Genomic DNA, 14,928 nt, shown 5'->3' on the forward strand with positions numbered 1-14,928 from the left:
AAAAAATTAGCCAGGTGTGGTAGCTTGTGCCCGTAATCCCAGCTACTTGGGAGGCTGAGGCAGGAGAATCGCTTGAACCCGGGAGGCAGAGGTTGCAGTGAGCCAGGATCGCACCATTGCACTCCAGCCTGGGGGTAGAAGACCAAAAGTCTCAAAAAAAAAAAAAAGTTTCTTTTTTAATTTTTAAAAATGGGCAAAAGACTTGAACAGACATTCAACAAAGCAGATCCAAGAATGGCTAAAACTCACATGAAGAGACGGACCCAACATTTTTAGTCACTGGGAGATTCTAATTCACACCCACCAGCATGAGTGCAACAAAAAGGACAGACACAAGTGTTGGCAAGGACCGGAGAGACTGAAGGCCTCCTCAGCATTGTAGCCGGAAGGTAAAATGGTCACACGGTGCAGCTGCTTTAGAAACAGCTTGTCAGCTCCTCAGAAAGTTAAACATAAACTTACCATAGGGTTCAGCAATTCCATTCCTAGCGATCTACCCAAGAGAAATGAAAACACATGCACACGAAGAACTGCACGTGAATGTTCACGGCTGAATTACTCATTAGAGCCCCAATCGGGAGCGAGCGATGCAGGTGACCGCAGCCAGCAGCCCCCCGAGCACTGCTGAGCCACGGAAAGACACAGACCACGAGGCAAACCAACAGCGAAGCGTCACACCAAGTGAAGGAAGTCACGCTCCAAAGGCACACACTGTAGGATTTCACTTCTAAGAAACGTCTAGAGGCCGGGCGCGGTGGCTCACGCCTGTAATCCCAGCACGTTGGGAGGCCAAGGTGGGTGGGTCACCTGAGGTCGGGAGTTCGAGACCAGCCTCACCAACATGGAGAAACCCCATCTCTACTAAAAACACAAAATTAGCCGGGCGTGGTGGCGCATGCCTGTAATCCCAGCTACTTTTGGGAGGCTGAGGCAGAGAATCACTTGAACCCAGGAGGCAGAGGTTGCGGTGAGCCGAGATCATGCCATTCCACTCCAGCCTGGGCAACAAGAGCAAAACTGTGTCTAAAAAAAAAAAAAAAAAAGACTCATCTTTGGAGACAGAAGACTAGGTTGCCCAGGGCTAGGAGAGGAGGGAACAGGGAGTGATGATAAAGGTAATGAGGAACTTTCTTTTTTTGAGACAGGGTCTCTCTCTGTCACCCAGGCTGGAGTGCGTGGCACAATCACAGCTTACAGCAGCCTCAACCTTCCAGATGTAAGTGATACTCTTACCTCCGCCTCCCCAGTAGCTGGGACCACAGCTGCATGCCACCACGCCTGGCTGATTTTTTTATTTTTTTGTAGAGATGGGGTCTGTGCCCAGCCTCTTCAGGAATCTTTTAGGGATGATGGAAATATTCTAAAACGGAATTGTACTGACAGCTACATAACTCTATAAATTGACTACTAATCACTCAATTGGGCCAGGTGTGGTGACTTACGCCTGTAATCCCAACATGCTGGGAGGCTGAGAGAGGAGGATCACTTGAAATCAGGAGTTCAAGAGCAGCCTGGCCAACATGGTAAAACCCCATCTTTACTAAAAGTACAAAATTAGGGCCAGGCGCGGTGGCTCACGCCTGTAATCCCAGCACGTTGGGAGGCCGAGGCAGGTGGATAACGAGGTCAGGAGCTTGAGACCATCCTGGCCAATGTGTAAAACCCTGTCTCTACTAAAAATACAAAAAGTTAGCTGGGTGTGGTGGTGTGTGCCTGTAATCCCAGCTACTCAGGAGGCTGAGGCACGAGAATCGTTTGAACCTGGGAGGCAGGGCTTGCAGTGAGCTGAGCTCATGTCACTGCACTCCAGCCTGGGCGACAGAGCAAGACACCATCTCTTTAAAAAAAAAAAAAAAAGTTCAAGAACAGCCTGGCCAACATGGTAAAACCCCATTTCTACTAAGAATACAAAAATTGGCCAGGCATGCTGGCTCATGCCTGTAATCCCAGCACTGTGGGCACCTGTAGTCCCAGCTACTCCGGAGGCTGAGGCAGGAGAATAGCATGAACCTGGGAGGCCGGGCTTGCAGTGAGCCAAGACTGCACCACTGCACTCCAGCCTGGGCAATAGAGCAAGACTCCTTCTCAAAAAAAAATTTAAATTTAAATTAAAAAAAATAAAAAAGAATACAAAAATTAGGCTAGGCCCATTGGCTCACGCCTACAATCCCAGAACTTTGGGCGACCAAGGCAGGAGGATCACCTGAAGTTGGGAGTTCGAGACCAGTCTGACCAACATGGAGAAATCCTGTCTCTACTAAAAATACAAAATTAGCCAGGCATGGTGGCACATGCTTGTAATCCCAGCAACTAAGGAAGCTGAGGCAGGAGAACGGCTTGAACCTGGGAAGCGGAGGTTGCCGTGAGCCAAGATCATGCCATTATACTCCAGCCTCAGCAACAAGAGCCACACTCCATCTCAAAAAAAAAAAAAAAAAAAAAAAAAAANAAAAAAAAAATACACAAAATTAACTGGGCGTGACGGTGGGCACCTGTAGTCCCAGCTACTCAGGAGGCTGAGGCAGGAGAAAGGCGTGAACCCGGGAGGCGGAGCTTGCAGTGAGCCGAGACTGCGCCATTGTACTCCATCCTGGGTGACAGAGAGAGACTCCATCTCAAAAAAATATAAAATAAAAAATAAGGCCGACTGGCCGGGCGCAGTGGCTCATGCCTGTAATCCCAGCACTTTGGGAGGCCAAGGCGGGTGGATCGCTAGGTCAGGAGATCGAGACCATCCTGGCGAACACAGTGAAACCCCGTCTCTACTAAAAACACAAAAAATTAGCCGGGCGTGGTGGCGGGCGCCTGTAGTCCCAGCTACTTGGGAGGCTGAGGCAGGAGAATGGTGTGAATCTGGGAGGCGGAGCTTGCAGTGAGCGGACATCACACCACTGCACTCCAGCCTGGGTGACAAAGCAAGACTCCATCTCAAAAAAAAAAAAAAAGAAGGCCAGCGTGGTGGCTCACGCCTCTAATCCCAGCACTTCGGGAGGCCAAGACGGGCGGATCACGAGGCCAGGAGATTGAGACCATCCTGGCTAACATGGTGAAACCCTGTCTCTACTAAAAAATACAAAAAAGTAGCTGGGCATGGTGGCGGGCGCCTGTAATCCCAGCTACTCGGGAGGCTGGGGCAGGAGAATGGTGTGAACCTGGGAGGCAGAGCTTGCATTGAGCCAAGATTGTGCCACTGCACTTCAGCCTGGGCGACACATCAAGACTCTCTCAAAAAATACATGTATATTTTGAACACAAACTGACCCTAAGTGAGGTTGCAACAACAAATCCTATTGATGGCACTGGAGAAGCCCTGAAGTCTGTGGCAGGAAACACTGAGGCTGCCAGTGCTCACGCCCACTGACATGGGTGACTGCAGCCACTGTTCTGCCAGAAGCAGAATGTCCTGACTAAGGCTGATTCCATTGCTTTTTATAACGGCTAAGACTCCAGAATGGCAAGTTCATGAGACAGGAATGAAAGCTTTCCTTTCACTAACCAGGATGTGAGCTGGGGCATCCTAGCCAGACTGGACCACACAAGCTGTTGCATGTTTTTCACATTTTATGACAGCTTTTCTGTATCTTTCACCCAGAAGCTCTGTTTCATTAAATTTTTTAATTTAGAAAAGTACCCAAATGGGCTACTTTTATTTACCCAACTCATCCTTCCTGAAAACGGGAGATGAGTTTGGGAGGCTAAAGAAGGGAGAACCAGTTGGGTGTGGTGGCTCAAGCCTGTAATCCCAGCACTTTGGGAGGCCAAGGCAGGCAGATCACAAGGTCAGGAGATTGAGACCATCCTGGCTAACACGGTGAAACCCCGTGTCTACTAAAAATACAAAAAATTAGCTGGGCGTGGTGGCGGGCACCTGTAGCTGGGTGTAGTCCCAGCTAATCGGGAGGCTGAGGCAGAAGAATGGTGGGAACCCACGAGGCGGAGCTTGCAGTGAGCTGAGATTGTGCCGCTGCACTCCAGCCTGGGTGACAGAGCGAGACTCTGTCTCAAAAAAAAAAAAAAAAAGGGAGAACCAAGGCCAGACACAGTGGCTCATGCCTGTAATCCCAGCACTTTGGGAAGCTGAGGTGGGCAGATCACCTGAGGTAGAGTTCGAGACCAGCCTGACCAACATGGAGAAACCTCGTCTCTACTAAAAATACAAAATTAACCAGGTGTGGTGCCACATGCCTGTAATTCCAGCTAGTGGGGAGGCTGAGGCAGGAGAATTGCTTGAACCCAGCAGGCGGAGGTTGCGGTGAGCGGAGATGGCACCATTGCACTCCAGCCTGGGCAACAAGAGCAAAACTCTACCTAAAAAAAAAAAAAAAAAAAGGGATAACCAAGAGCCAGCCACAATGCTTCCCTGGCAGCGTTTCTATGTTTATTTCAAAGCTGCTCGGCTGGGCACGGTGGCTCACGCCTCTAATCCCAGCACTTTGGGAGGCCGAGGTGGGCAGATCACCTGAGGTCAGGTGTTCGAAACCAGCCTGACCAACATGGAGAAACCCAATCTCCATTAAATATACAAAATTAGCTGGGCGTGGTGCTGCACCCCTGTAAATACAGCTACTTGGGAGGCTGAGGCAGGAGAATCACTTGAACTCCAGAGGCAGAGGTTGCGGTGAGATGAGATCGTGCCATTGCACTCCAGCCTCGGCAACAAGAGAGAAATTCTGTCTCAAAAAATAAAACAAAAAGGCTGCTCTATGGCTCCCTAAAATTCCAGGAAAACCTTGGACAGAGAACTGGCAGCCACTTGGGGTTGACTCACTGCTTCAAGGCCAATTCTAGACTCACAGACACAGTTCTGCCCCCACCCCACCCCCTGGGAAGAGCTGCTTTGGACTCCAGTGGGCGGGGAAGCCAGGCTCACCAGCGGCATTGTAGTCGATCCTCCACATTCGCTGTGACGCTGGCCGGTCTGGACACGGGATGACGAATGAGACAACAAACACCACAAAAAGGCAGAGAAACAATGAAAGAAAAAACGCCACCGTTCGGCATCGGGAGAGCCGGGACTGTGGAGGTGTGCGTTTCAAGTTATCCTCATTTTTCGATGGGTTTCCCAGATGTTCCTGCGATTTTCTTTCTTCATTTTTCAAGGGGTGGACTTCGGCTTCTAAGTCCTGGTGGTCCAACATCACGGGCACACCGCAAAGTTTAACTCCCGGTCACTGTGTCAATAAAGCAGGAGGTCAGCAAGGCTAGCAGTCCCACGGCACAAAGCCGCAGCACAGAGGGCTCTGCTGCTGTCAGCTTCTTGGGGAGCTGGCTGCAGCTGTAACTATGGGCCGTCAGCCCAGTAAATACAAACTAAATAAATGTTTAGGGTGTCAGTCTTAACAAATTATACTTAAGGAGGTCTCTAATTAATGTGGAAAGCCGAATTCGCTGTGTAGAGCCAGCAAGCAGGAACTATTTTCATCCTGAACACGCTGGTGCTTCCTGCCTGCCGAACCCAGGAAAGGCTGAAGGAGCTCCAGGGCAGTGCTGGGCCAGGGGTGCGGACGCTGCAACCCACACCCTGCAAGTTCACTAAGCCCCACCTACTCGGCCTCCGAGCACATCTGAGTCACCTTCTACCGGCCTCAAGCGGGGATGGAAAAGGTGACCCAGGTGCGCACTCACGGGCTCCCTGGAGAGCCCCAGATTCAACATTCAAAGCCCCAGGGTGAAGATGGGCTCTGGGCGGGCAGCCTGGTGCCTCTCTAGCTGTGTGACCAGGACATACGCTTTCACTGAACTGTGCCTCGTTTCCTTATCTGTAAAAGAAATATCTACTTTAGAAGCCTATTCTAAGGATTAAATAATTAAATGCATAGAAAGCACTTATAAGATCATCTGATACACAGTAAACATTCAAACACTACCTAATAATTTTTAATAAAATATGTTCATGGATAAGCACAGACTAACTAGAAAAAAATATGTTCAAACAGAAGTCCACAGGGGAGGACGGGGACGGCTGTGTGGAGTGAGCTCTGCTCGGCGTAACTTCAGAGCCCCGACTCTGAGGGGAAAAACATGCCCTCTCCTTGCTCTGGTTCCGGCTGGCTGGACCCGGGGTGGATGTGGTGGGGAAACTGGCAGTTGCCGTCTTAGAAACAAAAACGGAAAACACATTTGAAGATGGGAAAGGCACAGGGCCTCTGATATCTGCCAACCACCACCACCCAGCCTGAGCTGCTTCGACTGTATAAAACGAGAAAAAAACAAACTTCCATTTTGTCTCAGGCAAGACTTTTGTTATTTTGGTCCCTTTTAAACAGCCAAACCGATGTCCTAACACATCATACTGAGAGATTGGACATGATCGGGCAGATTTGAGGTAAAATCGTCATCTACCCAAAAAGGAAGTCAACAGTTCACAACAAAGAGAGGGGTGAAAGCTGAAAGAGGGCGTGCGGAGCTCAGCGAAGGAACACAAGGAAGTGCTGAGCTGAAAGCCGCACCCTCTGGGGAAGGGTCAGGAAAACAGACAGATAAGGGACCGCTGGCTTTTGTTTTTTTTGTTTTTTTTTTTGAGCCGGAGTCTCGCTCTGTCACCCAGGCTGGAGTGCAGTGGCCGGATCTCAGCTCACTGCAAGCTCCGCCTCCCGGGTTCCCGCCATTCTCCTGCCTCAGCCTCCCGAGTAGCTGGGACTACAGGCGCCCGCCACCTCGCCCGGCTGGTTTTTTGTATTTTTTAGTAGAGACGGGGTTTCACCGTGTTAGCCAGGATGGTCTCGATCTCCTGACCTCGTGATCCGCCCGTCTCGGCCTCCCAAAGTGCTGGGATGACAGGCGTGAGCCACCGCGCCCGGCCAAAGTCTCTTTTTTTAATTCTTGTGGGTGTACACCTAGGACTGGACTTGCTGGAGAATATGGTAGTTCTAGGTTTGACTTTTTGAGGATCTGCCTTTTTGAGGCTGAGGCAGGAGAATGGCGTGAACCCGGGAGGCGGAGTTTGCAGTGAGCGGAGATCCGGCCACCGCACTCCAGCCTGGGCGGCAGAGCGAGACTCCGTTTCAAAAAAATAAATAAATAAATAAATAAAAAAGAGACTTTCCGGCCGGGCACGGTGGCTCACGCCTGTAATCCCAGCACTTTGGGAGGCTGAGGCAGGCAAATCACAAGGTCAAGAGATTGAGACCATCCTGGCCAACATACTGAAAACCCCATCTCTACTAAAAATACAAAAATTAGCCAGACATGCGCCCGGCCTAGACCCCATCTCTTAAAAAAAAAAACCTGGCTAGGCATGGTGGCTCACGCCTGTAATCCCAGCACTTTGGGAGGCCGAGGCAGGCAGATCACGAGGTCAGGAGTTTGAGACCAGCCTGGCCAATATGGTGAAAGCCGTCTCTACTAAAAATACAAAAAAACTAGCCGGGCATGGTGACAGGCACCTGTAATCCCAGCTACTCGGGAGGCTCAGACAGGAGAATCACTTGAACCTGAGAGGTGGAGGCTGCAGTGAGCCCAGACTGTGCCACTGCACTCCAACCTGGGCAACAGAGGGAGACTCCTTCTCAAAAAACAAAAACCAAAAACCAAAAACCAAAAAAAAAACATATGAATGGAGAAACAAAATGTGTCCCATCCATAATACAATTGCACCATAATGCAGTGGTGTGTTTTTCAGCCACAGTAAGAAATAAAATTCTGGGCCGGGCGCGGTGGCTCAAGCCTGTAATCCCAGCACTTCGGGAGGCCGAGACGGGCGGATCACGAGGTCAGGAGAATCGAGACCATCCTGGCTAACACGGTGAAACCCCATCTCTATTAAAAAATACAAGAAACTAGCCGGGCGAGGTGGCGGGCGCCTGTAGTCTCAGCTACTCGGGAGGCTGAGGCAGGAGAATGGCGTGAACCCGGGAGGCAGAGTTTGCAGTGAGTGGAGATCCGGCCACGGCACTTCAGCCTGGGCGACAGAGTGAGACTCTGTCTCAAAAAACAAACATTAAAAAAAAAAAAAAAGAAAATTCTGACACGTTATAAAATTATGCTAAATGAAATAACTAGGACACAAAGGTCACCTGTGGTGTGATTCCAGTTCTACGAAATGCCCAGAACAGGCAAATTCATAGAGGCAGGAAGTAGACTCGTGGATGCCAGGTGCTGGGAACAGGGAGAGGTGGGAGTGACTGCTATGCACTGTGGGGTTTCTGTGTGGGATGATGAAAACAGTAGTGATGGTTATAAAATGCTGGGATTATACCAAATGTTACTAATGGCAAATTTTATGTTATGTATATTTTGCCACAATAAAAAAAAAAAAATGTGTGCATTCTCCTAAGTGTGCTGAGGCTTAAGTTTTCACATCTTCGAAGTCCGAAAAGGTGTGCTTATCAAAGGCAATGAGTTAGACCACGGAAAATCAAACAGTGAGTCATGACCAAGGACCTCATTAAACCCAAGCAGCTGGCATGGGGGTGGGGAGGGCAGGGCATGGGTTGTCTAGAAAAGGTAACTAGGGAAAAGGCAGCAACAGAACGTAGGAGTGTCTCATTGCCAGAGCCTGAGGGGCTGGGGCCAGGGCTTGAAGAAGAGGAGACGGCCATTTGTTCAGCAAATCTAGCCACTATGTTCCCAAGGAAGGGATGTGTGAAATGTTTAAAACATAGATTCCTTTGGCAAAGGAAAGAAAATGGAGTGAGAACCAGAATGCTACAATTCTGGATTTCTATCTTTAAGGCTTTAAACTTAAGAGCTTTAAAATTGCAGCCAAGAAATTTGAGCTCTGAGCCTCAGCTGTCCTCATCTGCTGTGAGCCAGAGCTTCGAAGAAAACGTGTGAGAAAGCACTTCTCAAGGAGGGGCATCAACCACCACCATCAGGAATCTGAAAACACGACCCATCCATCCATGGGCCCACGAGTCCCGACCTACCTGGTCGTGGGAGTGCCCAGAGGACGTGCTGCCCGGAGGACGTGCTCGATGTTGACTCCTGCTGGTGCATCTGGTTGTGAGCTGTGGACAGGGAATCTGTGCCTTCGTAAGACCAGGTGGACCTAGGGATCATAAAGCTACTTGTAAAGTGCAGCTCAGGCAGCCTGCGAAGGTGTCAGGTGAGGAACTTAGATCCTTCCAAAGACACGATTCTCAGCGGCGGCTCCACATGAAAATAACTTGACAGCGTTCGCACTCCCGACGCACACTCCAGAAGGACTCAGTTGGCCACTCTGGGCGTGGGGTCCCAGTCAGGAGCGGCTGCTGGCACTCTCCAGCTGACTCCAGGGTGCAGCCAAGCAGAGAATCACAGGCTGAGAAGTCTGCCCTTGTTTGGTTCATCCCACTCTACCAGATGATGGCCAGACATCTCCTGACCCTCAAGGGGGAGACTCCACCCCCACAGCCAGCCTGGAAGCAAGGCAAAGGGGAAAGGCCCTCTTCCTCTGAAGATGCCACCTGATCTGCATGCTGGGTTTTCTGTTCCTTGGAGTTCACAGCAAGCTTAGTAAACTCAATCCAAATGCAGACCTCAAGCTAGTAAATTCCATCGCTCCTTTTCTTAATCATTCTTGTAACATCTAAGCTATGACCAAGGGACCCTGCAAGACAATTCCTATTAATGTAGTTTGGGTTTATAATTTTAAAAACATCAGTAATATATATATATATATATATACACAACGTTTACGAGGGCTGGGGGCGGTGGCTCACATCTGTAATCCCAGTACTTTGGGGGCAGAGGCAGCCAGGTCGCTCGGGCCCGGGAGTTTGAGACCAGCCTGTGCAACACGGGAACACTTCATCTCCACCAAAAATAAAAAAATCAGCCAGGTGTGGTGCTGGGCATCTGTCGTCCCAACTACTCAGGAGGCTGAGGCAGGAGGATTGCTTGAGCCCGGGAGGTCAAGGCTGCAGTAAGTCATGACCATGCCACTGCATTCCAGCCTGGGCAACAGAACAAGACACTGTTTCAAAAAAACCCACAAAACTTAAAAAGTATAAAAGGGTAAATCTCCTGTCATCTTGTGGCTCCCAGGCTCAAGAGGGGAAGCTTGATACTGGTTTCACATGGGTCCTTCCAGAAGTATTCCCTGTGTGGACAAGCATGGAGTATATGAAGTACACACTCTATATGAAAAAAATGTGACTAGAATGGCTGAGTTATAAGGTGGCCTCTAAAAATTAAAGGAAAAATAAAATTCAAACTACTCTCTTATCTCTACTGCATGATTGGTCATGTTAAATCAGACCAAACTGGGCATTCTGTGGCAGGGACAGAGAAAGTACTGTCATTTTCTCAATTCCTGCCTTTTGAATTGGAGAGCCTGGCTGAGAGGACAAACATATCCCCCACGCCGGGCCACCTCGGTAACACGATTTAGAAGGACAAAGGGAAAAAACTCTCTAAACCCTCACTAGTAACACAGTTGGGGATCTGGGTCATCTGTGTCCTGTGAGTACCTACAATTGGGCCAGTGTCCTCACCTGCAGAGCAGAATGAAATACAACATATCACACACGTGAGGGAAGACAGAAGCAGAGGCTTCAGAAGGCAAAGCCCCACTACAGGACGCAAAGATGCAAAACAATGCGGGTAAAACTGACTTAACCAGATGAGCACCCACCTGAGCCCAGCACTGGGTTCTACTCTGGGAGGGTTCCCAGATAGTCAGGCCCCGTGCTGCCTCCATGGGGACTCTCCTACCACTTGGGTGAACCCAGGTCAGGACAGAAAATAGCACTGAACATTTTGGGGAGGATCATCATTTTAACTGACAAACACGGGTTTCTAAAACTGTGAGCCAGCTGTTGAGGCATTTGTGAAAAACACAGACTGATCTAAGATCAAAAGAGTTTGTCAGAAACTGGTTTAAAAATCATTAATAAGGCCGGGTGCGGTGGCTCATGCCTATAATCCCAGCACTTGGGGAAGCTGAGGCGGCTGGATCACCTGAGGTCAGGAGTTTGAGAACAGGCTGGCCAACATGGTGAAACCAGTCTCTACTAGAAAATACAAAAATTAGCCAGGCATGGTGGCAGGCTACTTGGGAGGCAGGGGCAGGAGAATTGTTTGAACCTGGGAGGCGGAGGCTGCAGTGAGCCAAGATTGAGCCATTGCACTCAAGCCTGAGCGACAAGAGCGAGACTTCTCTTAAAAAAAAAAAAAAAAAATCATTAATAAGGCTGGGAGTGGTGTCTCATGTCTGTAATCCCAGCACTTTGCAAGGCCGAGGTGCATGGATAGCTTGAGCTCTGTTCAAGACCAGCCTGGGCAACATGCCGAGACCCTTTTTCTAAAAAGAAAGAAAAAAAAATCAGCCAGGTGTGGGAGCACACGCCTGTGGTATTACCCACCCAGGAAGGTGAGGTGGGAGGGCCACTTGAACTCAGGAGGCTGAGGCTGCAATGAACTATGATCATGTCACTGCTCTCCAGCCTGGTGACACAGAGCGAAGCTCTGTCTCAAAACAAAACAAAACATCAATAAAAAACCCAACAAAACCACCAATCAATCAATTAAAAAAACACCAAGCAACCAGGCGTGGTGGTTTGCGCCTGTAATACCAGCACTTCGGGAGGCCGAGGCAGGCGGATCACGAACTCAGCAGTTCAAGACCAGCCTAAACAACATGGTGAAACCCCATCTCTACTAAAGTACAAAAATTAGCTGGGTATGGTGGCGTGCGCCTATAATCCCAGCTACTCAGGAGGCTGAGACAGGAAAATCGCTTGAACCCGGGAGGCAGAGGTTGCAGTGAGCCAATATCACGCCACTGCACTCCAGCCTGGGCAACAGAGCGAGACTCCTATCTCAAAAAAAAAACAAAACCAAAAAACAAAACACCCATCAATCATCAGGAGGCTGAGGCAGGAGAACTGCTTGAACTTGGGAGGCAGAGGTTCACTCAGCCTCCCAAGTAGCTGGGACCACAGGTACCTGCCACCACACCTGGCTAATGTGTGTATTTTTAGTAGAGACGGGGTTTCACCATGTTGGTCAGGCTAGTCTAGAACTGCTGACCTCATGATCTGCCCACCTCAGCCTCTCAAAGTGCAGGGATTACAGGTGTGAGCCACCATGTCTGGCCAAAAATGTAAACATTATTTTTAACAAACATTGAACTAAAAGGAAATAGAAGAGAATGTTTATGTAACCTTGGTTAGGGAAAGTCTTGAAAGCATGACCCCAAAGGTGGAAATCATTCAGAAAAACACTGATGGGACTAAGTATACTCTGAAATGTCTAACCCAAGCTTGTCCAACCCTTGGCCCAGTGTGGCCTAACACAAATTCATCAACTTTCTGAAAACATTCGGAGATCTCATCAGCTACCGTCAGTGTGAGTGTACCTCACGCGTGGCCCGAGACAATTCTTCCAACGCGGCCGGGGAAGCCAAAAGATTGTTACCTTGTCAGCCAAACAGAACAAACCAGGATAAATATTCCTGGGGATTTCACAAACCCACAAAAGAAAGGCAAGGACCCCAGCGGGGACACAGGAAACGAATTCGTAACTGGGCAGTTCACCGAAGAGCACACTCCAGTGGTCAGTGCCCAAGGGAAACACGCTCAGTCTCACTCATAGACACATCAGGACAAATGCCACAGTAGTGGCACGCGCTTGTAGTCACAGCTACCTGGGAGGCTGAGGTGGGAGGTGAGCTTGAGCCCAAGAAGTTGAGGCTGCAGTGAGCTGTGATCACTATCATTACATTCCAGTTTGGGCAACAGAGCGAGACCCTGTTTCAAAAAGAAAGTGAGGGCTAGGAAAAGAAAATTTGTCAATATGATATGTATTAATTAAGGTAAAAGACCTGACACTAGCTGGGCATGGTAGCTCACGCCTGTAATCCCAGCACTTTGCGAGGCCGAGGTGGGTAGATCGCCAGGTCAGGAGTTCGAGACCAGCCTGGCCAACATGGTGAAACCCCATTTCTACTAAAAATACAAAAAATTAACCGGGCGTGGTGGTGCGCATCAGTAATCCCAGCTACTAAGGAGGCTGAGGCAGGAGAATCGCTTGAACCTGGGAGGCAGAGGTTGCCGTGAGCCGAGATCGTGCCATTGCACTCCAGCCTGGGTGACAGAGTGAGACTCAAAAAAAAAAAAAAAAAAGACCTGACACCAAGAATAACTTGAAGAAAGATAAACACAATACCCCATATATGGTTATTCAAACAGATGACTCCCCTGGCCTACAGAACTATCAGTAAGCCCGTGGTGACTCATGCCTATAATCCCAGCATTTTGGGAGGCCGAGGTAGACAGATCACTTGAGAACAGGAGTTCAAGACCAGGCTGGCCAACGTGGTGAAATCCTGTCTCTACTAAAAATACAAAACTGGGTGGGTATGGTGGCGTCTGCCTGTAATCTCAGGTACTGGGAAGGCTGAAGCACGAGAATCACCTCGGCCTGGGAGGCAGAGGATGCAGTGAGGCAAGACTACTACTGCACTCCAGCCTGGGCAACAGACCAAGACTCTGTCTCAAAAAAAAAGGACTGTCAGTAAACCAGCCATCCACTCTAGGCCACTGAGACTGCCACACCTGTCTGTCCTCCAGGGAGTCCACAGGCTACCCAGTCCTGAGTGGAAACTCTGATAAGGAGGAAGAACAAAGAAATCCAGCATCAGTTTGCACAGCTCATTAACATTTTGGCGGGGGTGGGACAGGAATACCACAGTCCATTCCGAAAGGAAGTAACGGGTCTCTCTCTTTTCTCCAAGGGTTCTTTCTCTAAGAAGTATACTGAGTCACAGAGAACAGAAAATAAAAACAAAAGTCTCATTCTAATTGCTTTTTTTTTATTTTGACACAGAGTCCTGCACTGTTGCCCGGGCTGGAGTGCAATGGCGCGATCTTGGCTCACTGCAATATCCGCCTCCCGGTTTCAAGCGATTCTCCTGCATCAGCCTCCTGAGTAGCTGGGATTACGGGCATGTGCTACCACGTCAGGCTAATTTTGTATTTTTAGTAGGGATGGGGTTTCTCCATGTTGGTCAGGCTGGTCTTGAACTCCCTACCACTGTGGGGTGGGGCGGTGGCTGTGCTGAGCCACCGCGCCCAGCCTCTAATTGCTTTTTAATTAGGAAAAGTATATGTACTCCAGGAAGGGCAGAATAAAATCATCACAACGAATAAAATCATCACCACAAATAGACAAATAAAAAGCAATTCAAGGCCGGCGCGGTGGCTCACACCTGTAATCCCAGCACTTTGGGAGGCCAAGGCGGGTGGATCACGAGGTCAGGAGATCGAGACCATCCTGGCTAACAAGGTGAAATGCTATCTCTACTAAAAATACAAAAAAATTACCCGGCCGTGGTGGCAGGCGCCTGTAGTCCCAGCTACTCGGGAGGCTGAGACAGGAAACTAGAGTGAACCTGGGAGGTAGAGCTTGTAGTGAGCCAAGATCATGCCACTGTACTCCAGCCTGGGAGACAGAGTGAGACTTTGTCTCAAAAAAAAAAAAAAGAAGCAATTTAATATTTTGAAAATAGGTGGTCAAAAAAATGAAAGAAAGAAAATATTTAAAAAATGAAAAATAAAAATGAAAATAGGTGGTCTAGGTCAGGCATGGTGGCTCACGCCTATAATTCCACCACAGTGGGAAGCTGAGGCGGGAGGATCACCTGAGGTCAGGAGTTCGAGACCAGCCTGACCAACATGGAGAAACCCCATCTCTACTAAAAATACAAAATTAGTCGTGCATGGTGGTGCACACCTGTAATCCCAGCTACTTGGGAGGCTGAGGTGGGAGTACTGCTTGAACCCAGAAGGCGGAAGTTGCAGTGAGCTGAGATCACACCATTTGCACTCCAGCCTGGGTTACAGGGTGAGACTCCATCTCAGGAAAAAAAAAAAAAAAAAGGAAAATAGATATTTTCTAATTTTTTTAATTGCAGAATTTGATGAAAACTTTTTTTTTTGACATAGGGTCTTGCTGTGTTGTCCAGGCTGGAATGAAGTGGTACAATAATGGCTCACTGCAGCCTTG

General features: G+C 49.0%; 1 protein-coding gene across 3 annotated transcripts in view; it reads right to left on the reverse strand.

The window, feature by feature from the left end:
- FAM234A (family with sequence similarity 234 member A) overlaps nucleotides 1-14,928 on the reverse strand; it is a 42,522-nt gene that overhangs the window by 12,057 nt on the left and 15,537 nt on the right. For all 3 annotated transcript variants that reach the window (XM_017860753.1, XM_017860752.1, XM_017860751.1), the window contains exons 2-3: nucleotides 8,868-8,989; nucleotides 4,871-5,171 (exon numbers count right to left, since the gene is read on the reverse strand). In XM_017860753.1, the coding sequence (XP_017716242.1) occupies nucleotides 4,871-5,138 (268 nt within the window). In that variant the 5' untranslated portion in view covers nucleotides 5,139-5,171; nucleotides 8,868-8,989. The remainder of the gene's footprint in view (nucleotides 1-4,870; nucleotides 5,172-8,867; nucleotides 8,990-14,928) is intronic.

Source organism: Rhinopithecus bieti, unplaced genomic scaffold (genome assembly GCF_001698545.2).
Source record: "Rhinopithecus bieti isolate Rb0 unplaced genomic scaffold, ASM169854v2 scaffold_56641, whole genome shotgun sequence".
Lineage (NCBI taxonomy): Eukaryota > Metazoa > Chordata > Mammalia > Primates > Cercopithecidae > Rhinopithecus > Rhinopithecus bieti.